The sequence below is a fragment of the Rhipicephalus microplus genome, chromosome 1 (genome assembly GCF_043290135.1).
Source record: "Rhipicephalus microplus isolate Deutch F79 chromosome 1, USDA_Rmic, whole genome shotgun sequence".
Lineage (NCBI taxonomy): Eukaryota > Metazoa > Arthropoda > Arachnida > Ixodida > Ixodidae > Rhipicephalus > Rhipicephalus microplus.
Genome location: NC_134700.1, coordinates 192,387,003 through 192,406,981, shown reverse-complemented (window position 1 = coordinate 192,406,981; position 19,979 = coordinate 192,387,003). Strand labels below are relative to the sequence as shown.

General features: G+C 43.2%; 2 protein-coding genes across 5 annotated transcripts in view; one reads left to right on the top strand and one right to left on the bottom strand.

The window, feature by feature from the left end:
• The window catches only part of LOC119178524 (putative chitinase 10), a 92,184-nt gene extending 83,951 nt beyond the window's left edge, over positions 1-8,233 (top strand). The window contains exons 20-26 of the mRNA XM_075872709.1: positions 1,304-1,504; positions 2,169-2,428; positions 4,012-4,112; positions 4,192-4,315; positions 5,216-5,404; positions 7,509-7,631; positions 8,052-8,233. Of these exons, the coding sequence (XP_075728824.1) occupies positions 1,304-1,504; positions 2,169-2,428; positions 4,012-4,112; positions 4,192-4,315; positions 5,216-5,404; positions 7,509-7,631; positions 8,052-8,204 (1,151 nt within the window). The 3' untranslated portion in view covers positions 8,205-8,233. The remainder of the gene's footprint in view (positions 1-1,303; positions 1,505-2,168; positions 2,429-4,011; positions 4,113-4,191; positions 4,316-5,215; positions 5,405-7,508; positions 7,632-8,051) is intronic.
• Positions 1-13,528, bottom strand: part of LOC119178401 (uncharacterized) — a 144,116-nt gene extending 130,588 nt beyond the window's left edge. The window contains exon 1 of one of the 4 annotated variants that reach the window (XM_075889300.1): positions 13,314-13,528. In XM_075889300.1, coding sequence (XP_075745415.1) covers positions 13,314-13,382 — 69 coding nt within the window. In that variant the 5' untranslated portion in view covers positions 13,383-13,528. Of the gene's footprint in view, positions 1-13,278 lie in introns of all 4 variants that reach the window. The other 3 variants (XM_075889297.1, XM_075889313.1, XM_075889307.1) reach the window with 3 other exon arrangements.
• Between the last annotated feature and the right edge of the window lie 6,451 nt (positions 13,529-19,979).

Genomic DNA, 19,979 nt, shown 5'->3' with positions numbered 1-19,979 from the left:
ATACATATTTTAGTTCAATCACAATTCTGTGAAGTAAAATGAATAAAGTTGCTTTGTGCTCATGGGTACCGTTAAGGACACGTCGCCATTATCCTGAAACAACAAAACTAGAAATGATTAGTGTGATCCTGGCGAGTTGACCCATTCGATAAAACTGCACGTTCGACGACAATGCGAATATGTTGGTAGGCTGAAAGAAGAAACGCCACTTGTGCACCAAGACTTTTTTGGCCTGTTTCGGACTGTTGCAGCGTGATATAACGTGGGGATTTACTGAAACAGTATGTGAAACTATATCGACAAACTGGACAATCAATACATCTTTTATGTGAATGTGCCTGTGTCTATAGTGACCTTATATTACTCGATAGGGTTAAATAGCTCGTTTCGCAAACATTCTGGCGTCGGCGTTGGTGTCGGCGTCGTTGGTTGTGAGCGAAAAACTATCAACTTATGCGTCACTGAAAAGTCGAAAATAAAATGCAAATAAAATGCAATAATGCAAATAAATTAAGTAAATGATAAAAAATCCTGGAGTATAGAGTGGGGACCGAACCAGAGTTGTTTGGGAACAAGTGGGGATCTGACCCGGGTCTTTTGCATGGCAAGTGGATGTTCTAACACTCTTGCATCTGCTTATGGAAACAGTTAAAAGAACTTCCCTCTGCTCGGAATTGAAGTGAAAGTAGCTTTCATGCTTCACAAACACACGCATTCTTTATACATGCTTCACAACGCAACATGAAAGGTTGCAGTAATGACGCGTAGTACAAGCGTCCATTGCCAACGGGCGTTGAATATGCGATTAACATATTTGATCCGTGATTGAAAGCCGGTACCCTGCTACAAAAGGCACACACGCTACTGCGCCTATTCCCTTAAGGCCACGTAGTGGGTGCATAACATAATCGAAAAGGTTTCATGCACTAAGTGTTTGAAGTACGCACTATAAACAAGATGTCGCTATTGCATTCAACTCCTGAAAGCGAAGCTTTAGGGACCGCTAATCTTTTTTTTTATTCCCTTTTTCATTTGCCGATACAAGTTAACCTACCACACCCAGTCTGGTTAACTTTATTCTATTTCATCTTGGCTTTCCTCAACCTCTCACAAACAACCACTCAATGTTCCTTGATTAGTGCTACTTTTCAATATGATGAAGCAGCAGGTTGGTATGTTTTAGTTGTTATATGTCGGATATCGCTTTCTAAAAAAATTGTCTAGAAATTTCTGTCATGCGATCTCAAAACGACGTAGGCTTGAGCACATCAATCGCGTCAAACATCACTGCATGCCGTTGCAGATGACGACTTTATCAGAAACGGCGGCAGCCCCGTAGTGTGCTACTACACCGGTGTGGCAGCAGACCGTTTCAGTCCGATGAACTACCGGATACGGGACATCCCGGGTGATCTGTGCACGCACGTGAACCTCAACTACGCCGGTGTGGACAAGGACACGTTAGGAGTGAAGGACCTCATACCAGCCTACACGAACAATTCACGTAAGCATGCGTCCTTTTCAACGAAATCTCATTGTAGTTCTACGAGCCCTGCGTCTTATTTCATTGCACGATTTCCCCATTCCAGATATAAAAACATAATAAACGTTGGTAGTTGCTGAACTATTTATTCAATAATTAAATCCAAATGTGGTAAGCCCAACTTAAAATTTGCCAGCTGTTTCGAAGTGCCAAGAAAAGCTATTCAAATTACAGTACGGAATAACATACAGTACACTTACTGTACGGAATAACGTAAATGCTAACTTATTCTTTGGCATTAATATTTTCACTGTTGCGTGCTATACGTTCACAACATGATAGGCGTGTGAAAACCAATACATTCATTGTTACCGAGACATAAACGGATGTGTTTACAAGCAGGCACCTGCTGTATCTAACTGCTTCTATTTACGAGCAAGAAATTGCACTATCGAAGGCAATTTATTCAAACGACGCGAACCTTGCTGGTACTATAAGGGTAATTACGAGGTGGATCTTTGCCAAGCTTGGCATGCATCCAGTGAACGCATTTTTTTTTCTGCGTGGGCGTTGAAGGAAAATAGTGAAGTGATTGCCGAACAGGTGTTCAACAAGTCAGACTTTCTGCTTCCTTGTTGCTGATGTTGAAACCCGTTACGTGCTTCGTAACTTTTGTGACCTGCAGATTACAAAGACTTCACAGCCATCAAGAAGAAGTTTCTATTCGTCAAAACGCTGATCTCTCTCGGAGGCTGGGAACATGGTGGGGAGTCGTTTTCGTACGTTGCAGCAGACCGGAACAGGCGGTGCAACTTTACAAGAAACTTGTACAAGTTTCTGAAAGACAACGACTTCGATGGAGTCGACATCGACTGGAGGTTTCCTGCGAGCGCCGACAAAAATGGAAAGCCGGAGGACAAACAAAACTACGTCTTGTTTCTGAAGGTATGTTTTCTTTGTCTACTGCTTTAGGGCAATTGGGAGCCGAGTGAACAAGAAGAAAACTTTCGTGGCCGTAGCATTCGACCAATCGGTCTGTCGCCAGTTTCGGTGTTCCCAATGAAGCAGCAGAGCTGTCATTATCAAACTTGTTCGTGTATTGTTTGTAGAAAATAATCATAATTATTAACCGGCACTTGCTCGATGATCTCCTAAGAATTCTGAGACGTGTCAACCAGATTACTGTCTCGTTAAGCTCCCTGCTTTCTTCCTCTTGCATTCCTTCCTTCCACCAGCAAAGCTGTGACCCTGCCTTGCGTGTCTTACTGTAAGCTAATGGGCTAAGTTTTTTTGTATACGATCGCAATTATTGGTGAACAGCATTTTTTTATTTGGAACTTTTACATGTACAAATAATATTCAGAATGTCTTTCCGTAAGTGCACGCTACACAAATTGGGTAGGGTGGGGTAAAAATAGACATGGGGCAAAACACCACATTTTGGCTTTGCCGACTTCTGTAGCTGATACAGGAAATACTTTTCCTTGTTCCTCTATGCCTGGTGCTGGTAGTTGCCTACCTGTCATTGTATAAAGGTTTGTCATGGCTTTCAGCGTTCGCATAGAAAAATCTAGACGACTCATGTCGCTGTGTTCATGACGCGTCAAAAAGTAACGAAATTCTACTAGGCCAAATTTTGGTTCCGTACATTATGAGGCCACTTCGACGTCAGTACAACTTTCGTATTTATTTTGTTACTTTTTCCTAGTAGCTACATACCACCAAAAGTTCGTTTCGTTTGGTGCACGGTGCCAAAACGGATTTTTTTTTTTTGTAGTTCGGGCATGTTGGAGGAGTGAAACACGACAAAACGGCAATGAAATGCCTTAGAGAGCGTCTCGTTGCGTGAACCATTTACTCATACTGATTACGTATTATATTTTTTGTTTAGCAGCGTTACGAAGTGCAAGGAAATATTATATAAAGCTTCATGGGTGGAAAGTGTCATCCAAAACCCTGAGCGCTGTTGAAAACAGGACTCATTTTCTTCACGCTACATTGAGGCTGTTCGCCGTTCTCAAGGATGCTCTAAGAGACACATGAAAACAATTGAAGAAGTCTTTAAGTGAAGCCGTTCACAAACACATCTTGGAATAGAGTTTTAATCGAATTTTTTTACTGAAATTGTGAAATCAAACGATATAAAATCTCAAATTTATCGGCCCGCAAAACCCGACTGACTAAGTTGAAAGCCATGAAATGCCCGTTGGGTTTTGCATCAAAACGGCAAAAAGAGGCTAAGGAGATACCAAATTTTTATAAGAGGAGCTTTCGGTTTTCGTTTTCTTCCAACACAACCGACATTATTTTGCACCAGACGATAAGAGGACGTTTTCTTTTTTTTTTCAAAGAACATTTTACGACTGTTTAGACTCATTTAGGGTATTATTTTATAGCCTTCCTTTTAGCACTGATGAACATGTACGGCATTGTTCGCTTGATAGCCTTCCTTCTTTTCTTCAAACTACATTTAGTCCTTCAGGCTCCTCAAAATGTGACCACAATCCACCTTTCCTTCTTTCTATCAGGCTCTGTGCAAACTACGAAAGAAAGGTCTGATCGTTACCGCTACAATTCCAATCACTCCTTATTATCTCGACGCTGGTTACGACGTCAGACAGATTGCAAAGTAAGCAAAAAAATAGTGCCAGTCTTGAACCCGCGTTAGACTACGAAAAACGTCAACGTGCTCACATTTTTTTTTATAGGTACTTGGACTGGTTCAACGTGATCGGTTTTGACCTGAGAGGACGCTGGACTGGAATTGCTGACGTTCACAGCCCTCTGTATGCCAGGTCTTTCGAAACAGGTGACACTCGGAATCTGAATGTGGTACGTGTTTTGTTTTCTGTTGGCGTGCTGTGGACTGCAGTCGTTCGCAGAAGCACAAACTTTGGCTAGTTGACGCGTTACCTTGGAAGAATGTAGAAAAGTGCGAAAACAAATACTTCGGACACACCAAATAGGGGCTTAACAATTTAGTTGTATTTGTTGCTACTGCATTCATTGCTTCACCTTTGTGGCAAAGCCGTGACTTTTTTCTTCTTCCTTTTTATTTCTTTCTTTCTCTATCTCTCTTTTTATGCTCGTTATCTATCCCGCAAAGTTATTGCACCCCTCGCCGAACAAATCAGCGCACGTCTTATGGAAGCGAAACAGAAGCAGAAAGAGATCACGACAACGAAAGCAGGTAACAAGATGGCGCGATATGGTCCACGGTGATTATTTTATATACTACACACGACCATCTTTATCCTTTACAACTCTGCTGTAAAAAAAGGCAATTCGCAAAACAAAAGCAGCTCTGAAATCAAACTTCGCAGGTAAAGCATATGTAGTATCAGTCTCTTCCATATCATATTCGAAACTGTAGCTGTCACCCTACTGTAAATGGCAATCGTTAACTGTGCTCAACTACGATGCTGCTCGTAGGCAGTGCTGAAGACCTTAGGAGGGCTAATTGAGTTTTCTATAGAAACCTCATTTAGTCCCTAAGGTCTTCGTATATCTATCAGAGTGCAGAAATGAAAGTGTCTGCAGGATATAAGATTTTAAAAAAATGGAGGGTCAACAACCAAGGGTTTGCCTGACTAGATATCACTCTGCATTTCACTGATACAACGAAGATGATGCAAAAACATTAAAGAACGAATATGAAAACCCGTGTCTTAGCAAAGCACCGTAGATTTAACTGTGCCTTTATATTTTATTTTGTTTTGTACTGGCCCGTAGGCTCAAGGGCTGAAGCGTCTTGTGGAACTTGGAGCCCCCAAGAAGAAGCTCGTCCTAGGCATACCGTTCTTCGGCCGCAGCTACGTCTTGGCCGACAAAGAGAAGCACAATGTTGGCGATCCCATTAAGGACATCCCGGCTGCTCCAGGACCTTTCATCGGTAGCACGGAAATCTTGGCTTACTATGAGGTAATTGCGCCCATCTATATGGCCACGTATGAGCATGAAGTTCAAGGAACTATTCGGCTGGCAAAATATCCTCTTGAGCGATATAAGGCAGTTAACTAAGTTTGTCATGTGACACTTAGATTAAATCAAATCAATTTTTGTAGTGTGTGCTCATAAATAACAATTCTTCGGGCGATATTGATGAATTCTCCACCACAAGCACACTCATATGTCGGCAAAACTTATGCAAATGTGGGCATGAAAACGAATAATATGTATGGTTCATTGAAGAAGTTGGGAGGGCGAATGCACAGAGTAATTACAGTACGCTATGTGATGGGTATTTTTCCTATTATTGCGATGGAAGTTATATGCACACTATCCGTACATTTTTGCCATACCCGTCAGGTTTTATATATGTATGCATATGGGTAAACATGGTACAAAAAAAGTTCTAATGCACCCGACCGAGGATTCGAACCAGAAACCCTCCGCTACGCAGCTCGTCGCGTTAGACAACCCAATCACGCGCGTTTTTTTTTTTTTTAACGGCCAGCTGTTTATTAACACCATTTACCGCTGGCTGTAAGCAGATATTGGATTTGCTTGAGCATGTCCTCTAAAACGCAACGCTCCTGCATTTTCTATTCATTTGAACGCGGTCTTTGAGACACTCGAAACAATCACAGCATATCCACGGAGTGAATGATGATGGGTGGAGCCAAGCGCCCGTCAGTTTGTCCGCGCTTCCATTCGTCCGTTCGTTCTTGCTTCCGTCCGTCCATTCGTCCGTCCATGCGTTCGTTCGTCCACCCGTCCGTCCATGCGTCCATCCGCACGTCCGTCTCTGCGTTCACCCGTGCGTTTGTCCGTGCGTCTCTGCATCCGTGCATACATCCGTCCGTCCGTCCGTGCGTCCGTCGTGCATCCGTCCATGTGTCAGACAGATGGACAGACGACGGACAGACGTTTCCAGCGGGTTATTGACGGTTTGCCGCATAAAAGCCTCCGAAGCTTGGCTTCACTCATCATCATTCACTTCGTCGATATGCTGTGAGGTGATGACTACATACATCCATACGTACAGGTGACGACCGACTCACGCCTTAAGGAGCTTCGATCCTAAAAATGGCCTTTTTCTGTACCCATTCGCGATGTGGAACGAGGAACAAAAAACGCTAGGCACACCTGTGTATGGATGGGAGCCATATGAAGTAACTCTAGGAACACCTAGAATTACTGTAGATAACCCTTATAGTACAAGTTGGTACAAGTAGGTACAAGTTTTTTTTAGACGCCACCGCGAGGCCGGAGTCACACAAGGGTCACTACACGCACCGCAGATTAAACGAAAAATAAATATCTATCAGCGTCAGGATCTTGTCTTGATTACTTTCCTTGCAATGTATAGTGGGAGTCACGAATTCTCGACGTATCGCACCTGCACAAAGAAATTCATTTCAGGCTTACTCATCCAGCCTTAGCGGATACCAAGTCAAACCAGAATCGAGAGTGGCCGACTTGGCTTATGGCACCTTCCCTTGCAACAACGTTATAGCATAACTCACTCATAAGAATATTGTAGAAAGAAACTCACTTCTCTGCTTTTAATTTTATGCTGTTTCTTTTTTTTTCTGTAACTGGAATAACGTTTGTACAACCATCGATGTGCACAAAGTCATGCCTTCTTCGTGATAAGTGAGAATGATCTGAAATCGTAAATGGTGAACCTTTATGGCTTAATATTGGCATCACCATCAAGCTGTGGGCGAAAAGGTCATGCATCAGCTAAGCACGGAAGGGCCTCTAAAGTAGATTCAAAATAGTGCACATTCTTGTGGCCATTCAACAAAGAATATCAATGTCACTCTTTAACTTTTCATGAGGAGGTTGTGCGGAGATTGTATCCCATATGCTAAAACGTAATTTTTGTTACATTGCAATAAAGTACTAGATTATTCCAGCATAACAATGACAGGAGTTTGGATAATAATTAATAATTCAATAAATAGGTTCAAATAACATTTACATTTCCATGACCAGCTGACACTTGAATGCACGCTGCATGTGTGCTTTCAACTGCCATTTCCGTACGCAATACACTTAAATTTTTTCTCCTCTACAGATATGCACCAACATTGAAGATGGTATCGCGACACGAAAATTTGACAATGAGTCAATGTGTCCTTACATGTACTACGAAGACCAGTGGGTGGGCTACGAGGACGAAGAAAGCGTTGGCATAAAGGTCAGCCCACTGCTTGGTGTCTCCAAGCCTTCATCCGTTTCACATTCACTTTTCATAACAATAGTGATCATGTCTGAACTAGCCAAACAAACGAATCAGATTCAATCTACACGCATCATTCACATTATAAGTGTACTAGATAGAGTTTTTAACGCGTAATTTGCCAGAATCTTTGTGGTCCAATGTCAGCTGTTGTGCAGCTGCTATCATATTCAGTTAGCTATCATATTCAGTTATCATATTCAGTTGCGTATAAATTGATATCTTTCATTAGAACACGCATACGACTGTCTCCGTGCTAGTAATTGCTATTTTAGTGCCATTTCATGCGAATTTAATCCTCATGATCCATTTTTTCAGAACTCATCAGTCTCAGTTCCGTATGTGATGAATGAACAATCCTTTTCGGCCGTTTCGCAGGTTGATTTCGTCATCAAGGAAGGCTACGCTGGTGTTATGGTGTTCAACAACGACATGGACGATTTCCAAGGCGTCTGCGGCACAACGCATCCGCTGCTCAAAGTAGTCTATCAAAAACTGTCTGAGGCATCCGAAAGTCGACGGCGGCGGTAATAAACTAGTTGACATGAACCGAAAAAAAATGCACGTACCATTCTTCCTGGTAACACGACTAATGCAATTTCAGCAGTTGTGTTGTCAGTTATTTCAACTCAATTTTCTTGTATTATTCTGCTGAAATACAGTAGGTGCAGACATATTATCCTCATTACTTCTTTTTCTCTTTTTACATTTTTCCCCTTTTTTTCTCTTGTCATTTTTATTATTTTTTCCCATCGTTTACCTATTTATTTTACTTTCTCGCTCTTCCTATTTTGCTTCTTTTTTTACCTTTGTTTCTCTATTTCGTGCTCGCTTTTTTTGTTTTATATGTGGTTTTGCCTACGTTACACCAAATGCGCTAGTTTTCTTTTTCTGCTGATGATGATAAGTGACCATCACCGAGGCCCTCGAAGAACAACAAGAACAATACTTCTCTTTGGCGCGGGCGTGCACTAAATATGCTACACATGTAGCGGACGCCAAGCGACAACAGCAGCATACTACAGCATACTGCAGCACATGACGGCGTCTGATAGCACGGTCCCTAAAAGAGCCCCGCACATAAAATGATATGCCTATTTAACGAAGAAGTGAAACCAGCTCTATGGATGGGACCAATCGGCCACACTGTTTTCACTTTAAAAAAACGTACCTTCGTTAGAGATTCGTGTGTGTGTGAATAAAACTGCCATTTATCGCTCAACACGAAAATTGTTTCAAAAAAGCGCCTTTTGTCCTGAAACCCACATGGCCATTAGGTATAGCCTGTCTTGCGATTTCCTCCACAGAATCTGCGGTTTTAACCTTGATAGAACTTGTTCAAGCTGTCACAAGCAATTTATAGCACAGACGTACGTACGCCGAATTTCCGAAGTAGTCCTTTGAAAAACGGACTGTTCCCGCGTGCAAACAGTTTCGTGAATCCATAGGCCCATGAGTGGAGTTTTTGCAATAATCAGCAGAGACGTCTTTCAGTCGTGATCTTACGAAATACAAAATCACGAATATTTCTCGCTTTTCTTCTATAGCACAAGCGCAGAAAATTGAAAATGCATGTCTTATGTGTATAACTTAGTGTGTTTTCTTTCTCTCTTTTAAGCTAAATGAGATAGAAGAAAAGGGAAATGATAGGTTTTCGCTCTTTGTCACCAATGTAACTATTGTACCTACGGTATTTTTCCTTTTTATATTCTACTTCTTATTGATACACAGCGCAAATATGCTGGATAAACATTTTCTTTTCCTTAAAAAAATAAAGAATGCATGGAAGTTTGAATTAACTCTGAAAAGTCCACATTATTTAAAAGCGAGCTACCTTTCAATTCCCCCGAGCAATCACAAATGATGAATCCGTAATTAGGTGGTTACGTAAACAAATATCACTGGTTACTATCTTGTCAGTTCAACTAGATGAAAAGACGAACATATTCACTCATCAGTCGATTTTTTTATTTGTATATACTCGTAAAAAGTATTGCTTAAGTGTCCTATGAATTCCCAGATAGCCAGCTTGAAATTGGAAGCTTCAGCTTATGCCAAGTCCTCTTTAATCCCAAGAGCGACAAATTTACATAAACCTGGTAGCACTGACTTCATAGCATTGACAAAAACAAGATCTAAAACTGAATTAGGCACGTTGCACAATGGACCACCTGTAATAGGTGAGATCTACAGACTTGACAATTAGTGAATGACAAATTGTCTAAACCAAGACGAGTTCGTTTTAAGTAATGCAAATCTATAGCGGGTCAGCGTCTGCTCTATTTTTTTCAGTCCCTAATTGAACGATCTACTCAAGTAAAGTTTTTTTTCAGGGACTTTATTCTCGAGCCGTTCAGCGCGACCTCTGCCACCGCTCGCCGCTGCCGCGTAGCGACGCTGGGCGAGTATATAGAATACGTAGGGTGCCTCTATGTTCCTCCGGGAGAGAAAGAGCATCGAAGTACCCTAAGAATACGCGAATATGGCGTGGAATGGTCGCGAGTATTACGAAGGTCTCTAATTATAGTTTCTATTCCTGTTTAATTGCACTCGTGCTTCACACAGGCTTTCACAGGTGTGTATTCCGCGTGGAATGTGCCTCACCGTGCTCCTGGTTTGATACTTGCATTCGAATTCGATAGCGCGGGCGTTTTATTTTCCACTTCAGGCTTTGCCAACCACGTGATCTGCATGTCTCTCAATGTCACACTGTTCTGTAACAATGTGCAAATTCAACGAAAAGAAATAACGATTGCCCTTTTAAAGAGAAAATGTTTTAAGTCAACGTAAGAACGTCTGCGTCTCACGGAAACCCAGGTTTCCATTGCTCGAACAGAAAAGAACGTAGGACCCGTCGTCGCCACAGCCATGGACGTGTTATCACTAAGCCACGCCCTGCTGCGGAGGCTCCTCGCGCAACCGCTTTCCGCCGCGCCGGCCGCGCTTCCGCCGTTCGATCAGACACAGTCATGCGACGTGCGAAGTACATACTCCCAAAGAAGAGTCGCTGCGTATAGTGTACTAGAATGGGGCAGTGTGCCGTCTTCAAAGCAAACCAATGGGAGAACGGCGGACCAGATAATAAAGAGTTTCCAAACAGCGCAACGCGAAGCTAAGTGTTTGCGTTGCGCATGCGTCGTGCGCTTACCTCTTGCGAGCTCCCATTCAGGGACGCTACCACTACGCCCACAAGTGTTGCGAACGGTATTCTAAATGTCTCTATAGACGTCAGACTCTGCTCAGACGGCACTGCGAAAGATGCCGCCGCCAGTACCCCCATTGCCGCGCCGGCCATTAATGGGTAGTGCGCAGAGAGCCCTCCGCAAGCGAACGTGCATAGGTCCTCCTCTTTTGTTGGTCTTTAGGCGCGGTTTCCTGAAAATCAAGAACCCGACAAGCTTCTTTCTTCAATCCACCCTCGCTTCTTAAAAGTAGGAAGCTCATCAAAACGAAATGCGGGCACAACGCAAACGGTGTTTCACTTATTTCGGCGTTCTGAAACTAGCAATTTAGGTGCAAGCGAGCATCGCATGACATCGAGTTAGAGACAAGCACTCCCACGTGCGTTCTGTATACTAGCTCTAAATCATGTCCTGGTTAAATGCTGGCTATGTCAAGGAAACTATAGATAAAAAATGTCCTGTTTCCTGACTATACCTAGCACTTCAAGCGGGACGTGAGGAAGTGTTCAATGCCTAAATGTGTTAAACTTGCGCATACACATGATGCCAAAGCGATGAAGTGCACGTACGAACAATCTATGCAAGCAATAGTACGAAGCTCACTTTATCCGGCACGAATGACCCTGGTGATTTTCGCTTTCCAGTTGAATTCTCCATCGATTTCTCGCTTAATTCCTGTGCATTAATTGAACTGTTTTATTACACATGCTCGAATGCTCTGTTGACGGTTGTCTTGAAATGAGGATACAGGCTTGTCTACTTTCTTAGTGTACAACGAAAGGCAAAACCGATGCCTCCGAGGTAGCTCCGGTAACCGCGGAGACCAACAAAAAAAATTATTGTGGTCACGATTGTTTTGCGATTTACCTGTATGACGCACGTGTTCGGCTTTCCTAGTTAAAGCCGGGAACTATAAAGCCTTCAAAGCCCTACGTGCGTAATGCTGTGTGGTGGCAACAATTTCAGATTATCGGTGGTCGCCGCGTGTGCGATGTTTATCGTGGGCGTCATCTGTCTACTGTTGCCCTTCACGCACCGCGGTCAGAGGGTCTGTTAAGCTTTATAATCAAAGCTACCGAGGTTCCGCGTCATGGCTACTCAAAATAATAACAGGAGACCTACATTATCACACTTACTCAAGTGAACGGCTGTGGAGAACGAGAGTAATACGCTTACCCAACACGTTCGCAATTTAGCATTCTCTCCATTCTGTTTTGCGAAAGCTGCGGAAATCACTAAAACTGAAGTCATTTACGTCCGTGGATATTCACAACGCAACAGTAGCAAAGACTGGGGTAATTTTGCGTAGATCGCAGAGCTTTAACGTCTGCTCTTGCTTTCGCCGTCGTTGAGACGAGTGAACCAGCAAGCACTTCACGGTGGTTCAGTGACGCGTCCGACTAGCGGAGAGAAATTCGTAGTTCTCTTTCGAGTGTTCAATGCGCAAATAATCTAATATTTAGCGCAGTCGTCGTGTTTCACACTGTAATTGCACCATGGTTGCGCAGCAAACTGTGCGAGGGAGTCGGGCTTCGCACTACTCAAAACTGCGTTGACAAGGTGGTGCTGCGTGTCCTCAAAACTCTAGAGTCGGACGTCTATTACGAGACTAATACCACTGCATGCGTAAAGGTATAAAATGTGTTTTTACAGCTCAATATCATTGTACGCATGATTTCGAGACACGTAGTAGTGTGGCACCACAGATTAATTCCGGCTATTCGGGGTCCTTTGACATGCAACCATGCATAGGCACACGGGTGTTCTTAGCATTTCGCCCCCATATAAAAGTGGGCACTGAGGCCGGGAGTCAAACCCGCGTCTTCGAGCTTACTACCGCAGCACACAGCTGGCAACTTTCACCCCGATGGGTGAAAGCATTAAGGGAAATAGGCAGCAAAGTTTCACCGACTGTTTATTTCTCAAACTTCATTACAATAATCCGAAATATTAAACTGAATCATAAGTGCACATTTGTGAAAAGTAAGCCAAGGACTTGTGTCAATTAGGGCAAAATTTTCAACTCCATGCATTTCAAATTACTCGTGCCATCACTGAGAATTAGGACGGAAATATGCAAGCGTGAAGTATGTATCTCTCGTTCATAGCAATCTGCTTTCACGTATTAAACTCAACACAAAATGCACTTCTAGCGAAAACTATCCGCTGTGCGAAATTACTAACACTTTATCCCACATCTGTAAAAAGTTTTTTTTTTCAGGCCAAGGCAATACAAACCACCGCCACAATGGCTACGAAACAGTTGTCGCACAATGACGAGTGATGCCAGACGAATGCCGTGACGTAACTTTAGCAGAGTAGTATGTAAGTACAGCGTACCAAAATTAAATATTATAGAGCACCTAATATGGGTAGCGTTCTTTTGCAAAACCAGCGCAGTCTAGCGCTATAGTTCTACTCACGTAATCGAGCTGCTGCAATGCCAAGAGCCACTCACATCGCCCGCGAGGGAACACCGTGCGGTGCGAGTCCATCTTGTTTCTTCGTCCCACTCGAGTTGCAGCATACGCACACACAACTGAAACGACCGTTACCGCATCGCAAGTGTTCTCATTGAAAGGCTAGCAAGCCCCTAGCTAACCATCACTCTTGCGGTCAGTCAAACCTTTCAACCAACTCAACGATGACGAAGCCGACGGCGTCCCATGCTGCGGACGCGATGAAGGCGAAGTAATCTCGGATGCATGCTGCGCCCTCCCACGCTAACAATGCAAAATAAAGAAATCAAAAAAAAATTTGCCTGTCGAGAGATCGCGCTACTTTCCAAAATCTTGTCGGTATAGTACGCATGGCTCGGGGTGTGGTCGTTTTCACGTGAGCTTAGTCAGTTCTCTAACTATGACCTTCATTACTATACGTATTTAGAATAACTAGCGAGCTTGGCCAAGCAGAAGCAACAGTGATATCTGTCTTGTGATTCAGCCGTGAAATGTAAAGAGTTGAAAAACAATGTCAGTGCCATCAAGCTCGGTCTTCATTCAGTCAGTCATTCTATGAGCGACTGAGCTCTGTATTAGGGTATATATGTGTAAGTACGTGCAGTACGCGACTTTTGTGACTGGTTCATGGTATGGGTTCTGTACAAATGAATAAATTGTGCAATGAGCTCAGTAAGTATGTGTACACGCGTATTAATTGGATATTTCTGTAAATGTGCAGCAGCCTATAGGTGCCCTTGCGTGATCCATGAATGGACCCACGCAAGGAGGTAATAAAAATTGGGGGACCTTTAAGTGTTATCTTCAATAACATATAAACTTTGTTTTTAAACACAGGTGCTATAGCTCTTAAACAATTTGAACTCTTCGCACTTACATTTACCATCGAGCCATTATATCATGCTAACCCACCATCGCGTTTGGCTCCCTTGCGCTGTGGAAGGGGCTAACTTGTAGTCGAAAATGCTTAACCTAATCGGGCTCGATAGCAATAAACATGCATATTTGACATGCACGTATATGCGATCCCGGCTCAAAAGTGTGAAAGTTGTGAATGCGCCATTCAGGCATGCTGTCGAGTGCTTTAAACATGAAACATAAGTTTAACTGAGGCAAGTAATTTAAGCGATTGCACACACACCTAACCTTTGTTTGTTTTTACGTTCCTTTGTAACGTCCGTGAAAAAAATAGGTGGCGCTAAATCTACACTTATAAGAGTTTAACGCAATAGCAATATTCTGTTCCCAGTGTGTACTTCAAATTAAAGTATCAAATCTTTACGAACATGCTATGCACCTGCTACGTGATCTTAAGGGTGCAGTAGCGTGTGTGCCTTTTGTAGTGGGTGACCGGCTTTAAACGATAAAATTATAATGATCATCTCATGTTCTGACTCTCAATGTCAATGTATACGCTTGTTTTGATTGATTTGATATGTGGGGTTTAACGTCCCAAAACCACCACATGATTATGAGAGACGCCGTCCCAAAACCACCACATGATTATGAGAGACGCCGTAAAGGAGGGCTCCGGAAATTTCGACCACCCGGGGTTCTTTAACGTGCACCCAAATCTGAGCACATGGGCATACAAATTTTCAGCCTCCATCGGAAATGCAGCCGCCGCAGCCGGGATTTGATCCCGCGACCTGCGGGTCAGCAGCCGAGTACCTTAGCCACTAGACCACCGCGGCGGGGCAATGTATACGTTTGTACCACGCAATATTAATGTGATATGAAATGCTGTAATGTGAACAATGTATACACAGATTCAGAACGCGTATGTTTGTAAAGCGTAAAAGTTATTTTTTCATTGCATTTCTAAGCAAATGAAGTTATTTACGCTGTATCCCGTTATACCCAGTGGCAAGAGCCTGGGTCTTTTATTTTTCTTTCTTTTTCATTTCCCCGCTATATTATATGTATTCACTTTCAGAGACGCGGCTATGTGGTAGAAAACCCGCTTGCCACGCACACGACCTTGATTCTACACCCACTCCAACCCTGAATTTTCAATAATATATTTTATTTGCACATTTCTCGATTTTTCGGTCACGCAAAGAGGATGATTTTTCACTCACAACCAACGACACCAGACGCTGCCGTTTCTGTGCAATGAGCTGTTTAACGCTATCGCGTTAAAAAAAAACCTCTTTGGGCCAACGTCAGCAACTGTCAGCCAAACAGCCACACTGCACTGCTGACTAGGAGCTACTGAGTCGCCCTCTAGTGAATTCTCTTTGATTGCGTGCTATAGGATACCACCGGCGCACTTCTCATAAGTTATGCTGTCATCGCTCTAGAAAACCATCTCGCGAGAGCCCTCTAGGACGTTTTTTGCAAGAACTTTCATAACGAATTGAGCACTTCACTGGGACAATAATACTTTTTGGCGCAAAGAAGCATGTATCTTAATGTTCCGTCTCTGTATAAAACTGAATGCCTAGTTCGCGTAGTCACCGCGATGGAGACCCTTGAGCCTGCTTCTTGCGCGAAAGGTGGTCAGTCGCCGAGTGGAAACTATGCGAAATATCTTGTTAGAGTATACACCGCCTGTATAACCAAATAGAGCCTAACACAAAAAAGCCTCAGGCCAGCGATCGCAAGCGTTCGCGGTGTATGGCGGTGCATGTACATGTATACATGAACGTCTCCATGAACGCACGAACTCAAATTTCGATTTCACCTCGAATGCACTTTGGCACCGTGCTGTAAATGTTAGATCGCAAAATATGAGAATGTGTGAGTACGCAAACAAATGCTGTTGCGCGGACGCTACCACGGCATTTCGACCACAAGTTCGGTACAACTAAGACTTACGTGCGCCTATGGCTACTTGTGACTTGCCGTCCCTAAAACTGTGTTGTTGTTTTTGTTTTTTACACATCTCTCATTTTGTATTTATCAGCCTTCTCAGCCGCAATGACCCCTAATTCTGTTTTTAATTCAGTAGAATCGTTTCATTTCGTGCTCACACAAATCGCGAGAAAATGTGACGCGTTTTTTGCATTTTTATTATGCTTCCTAATTATCGTTTCCTTTGCATTCCTGTGATTGATTGATATGTGGGGTTTGACGTCCCAAAACCACTATATAATTATGAGAGACGCCGTAGTGGAGGGCTCCGGAAATTTCGACCACCTGGGGTTCTTTAACGTGCACCTAAATCTGAGCACACGGGCCTACGACATTTCCGCCTCCATCGGAAATGCAGTCGCCGCAGCCGGGATTTGAACCCGCGACCTGCGGGTCAGCAGCCGAGTACCTTAGCCACTAGACCACCGCGGCGGGGCTTTGGATTCCTGTGAACTTGCCGCTCTCAGCCATAAACGTATTCATAAGGCTTCGCCACCGCGATGAGATGGAAGGGGAAGTGGTCTACGAGGCCAAACACGTAGTTTCATGCAACACGGCGTAAAAGAAAGAAAACGCCGCACACCTGACTTGTTTTGCAAACGTCGGCTGTGATAAAGGGCCCACATGAGCTTAAAATATTGACCCACCACTTTGGTACAGTGGTTCAGGTGCTCCACTGCTCAACCCCCAGTCAAGGCGTCTAAGCCCGGCCGCGACCACCGCATTTTCGAGGAAAGCGAAAATGGTTGAGGCCCGTGTGCTCAGATTCAGGTGCATGCGCTTACAGAACCCACCGTGGTCGAAATTTCAGAAGCCCTTCACTACGTTGTCTCTCTTAATCATATCGTTGTTTCGCGACGTTGAACTTCGGCGATTAATTGTTCTAAAAGTTCAAACGATCAAACTTCTTCTTTTCTTCTGACGCCATCGCAAGTTACAATCTAACTTTCATATCAATTAAGTGAAAGACCGATGAATTGCCTCAAGAAAGGCAATCGTTCATAAATTCTTACACTCGCCGCTCCCGTATATATAGATCCAGAGACATCACATTCGTTGAGAACACGTGAATGAAAGAACGTGCCCAGAATAACTTGTTTGTCCTCGTAAAAATAGTTTCCCAAGCAGCGAAACATGCGTGGCGAGACGCCGCGTGATGCAATCGGGCAGGCGGGTCCACTCAACACCGCAGCCGCAACTTGGCTACGCGAAGACCTACGAGCATGGTCTCAGAACTGCCTTGGCAGAGAGGTCCTGGGAATGTCCGCGTCACTGCCTACGTATTTCTATTCGACGGGTGTGCGTGAGGGGAGGGGGAGACAGCCAGTATTTCACCACAGTTGAACAAGCAGCACCTGCAGACCGTGCCGACGACGTTCTTCGGTCTTCTACGAAATGGTTAAAGCTTTTTTTTTTTTTTTACTCTTGGCGACGTCGGGAGAAGGTCTGCTTGCGGAAGATAGCGGATAAAGGACGACGTGCCTCTCGACACTACTTGTTACATTTATTATTGTTTTAGCGTCTCTGACGTAGCAACAGTGCTGTCACTTGCATGGTTCAGCGAATCTTTTGGTCTTTCTCTCGAGCATACGGATACAAAATGACGTTGAATTCGGATAGAAAACATGCGCCATTCCAGTTAAAGAGCAACACACTACTACGTGGTCTTCTAGCAAAAGTTGGAGGATAACACAATAAAGTTTTTCACCCTCCCACCTACTGCGATGCGCGTTTAATCGCATTAATGAATGAAGCACTCTGTTCTACACTAAAATGAATTTTTTTTCACAGTCAGTTTAGAAACGTATTTATGGCACGGAACTTTGCGAAAGATTTTCTTTGTGAGACCGACGTACAGTCACAGTGTCAACTATAGAAGATCATTCCCTAAAACTTGCTCATTAACTCCACACTAAAGAATAACTCACTACAGGCTTGATGAGAACGCACATCAACGACAATAAAGGTACGCTTCCTTAACAACGAAGAGTGCTACTTACTTGCATATAATATCAAGTTAGGTATGAAAATGTTTGCTTTATTATTTTTTCACATAAGAAACACAGTAAGATACAAAAAGCTAGAGCAAGATGGAATGTTCTCCTGTACAAAACGATTCAAATCATAGAAGCCAACACACTATACGTAGATATGACATACCTACTTCCTCCCCAGGCTATTTTAGACAATGCACTGTGAGGCGTAGCTTAATGCTTACTTGAGAAGTAAAGTCTTGTTCTTTGTCATATCAAACTACAATTCCTTTCTCTGTAGCAGCGTATTGTTATACTCTTTAAGCAACGACTTAGGTTCAGTTAGAGGAGCTGCTTCTCATCAACTGACCAAGAAACATATTTCAGTTGGTAATTATCTATCATTTTCTTCAAGTTTTTATTCCCACTATCTATCGTCAGTTAGTGATTGGGCGCGAGTAGAAAGATAAAACGACATACCGGTGTCGCCCAACGACAATGTTCCAGAGAAAGCCGCGTTCGTGCAGCTTTATTATTAAGCCGTACACTCAGGCATCATGATGGTAATTCTAAAAAGACACTGATTCGAAATTTTTACCTCTCTTGAAGGCCTTAGCCCGAACGCAATTCGGGGTCTTGAAACTTGCACTTACGTTATAACTTTACAATGTAAATAAAACTCGCCGACATGACAGTTTCTACGGGACGCAAGTTGTTAAACCACCTCTCTTTTGTTTTAGTTTTCATGAATTTTTCTACTTGCAATATCCTCTCATTGTTTGAATACCGTATTCGTATACCTTTATATAGCCAGCCAGCCAAGTGCCTGGTTAAGCTGCCTGCCTTTTTTTTTTTAATGCGAAGCATTTCTTCGCATACCGTGAGTACTTATGAGTAGCTATCTATCTATCTATCTATCTATCTATCTATCTATCTATCTATCTATCTATCTATTTATCTATCTATCTATCTATCTATCTATCTATCTATCTATCTATCTATCTATCTATCTATCTATCTAGCCGCTTACGTCTCAGTGCTCTTATGATCACCCCCGTAACTTGGGGTGAACCAAAGTTTGTATGGGAAGGTAAAATGTTTTCACGAATACGACTCGCTGGTGATGACATGAATAATGTCACAATCCCGTTGCGTACGTCGTCAAACACTCCCCCCCCCCCCCAAAAAAAAAAAAACGGCAGATCCCACGTACCTGGGAATCCACGTTATGCGAATCATGCGGAGGCAAGGTGACCATGTTGCTTTTTTTTTATTGAGCGACACATCATGAAATGACGCTAAATATATGTACAAATGTTGCACGCACAGACATATGTTGAAGAGTTGCGAATGTTTATATAACCAGTTGTTTCCCCTTGCACAACAATGTCAACTGGAACTCACGCATTAGCAACACTACAGGCCGATATGAAGCGCTGATGCTCACGAAGATGATGGCCCCGCAAACTGCTACATAAATCAACTTCAGCGCATGGCAGCTAACCACATCAGACGTTAACCCGACTTGATGTTTGTATCAAAATAGTACGTATGTAATGTTTATAAAATTGGGTAGGCAGCACTGCAACCACTATTAACGTTTCACGAAGATAAGCGTCTATTTGAAAAGTAGTTCTGAGACCTGGCATAGCTCTGTGGTAAAATGCTTCATTGGCACCCAGAATGCTTGGGTTCGATCCTAGGTGGGACTCGTGGGGTCGGCGCTACTGACGTCGTATATCAATCAACACTCGCGCGTTAAAATTGACCATGTGTGTTCTCGTCGTTCCTAGGTAGATAGGTAGTTTTTCTTGTCTGGTGAATTTTTTTCTATTT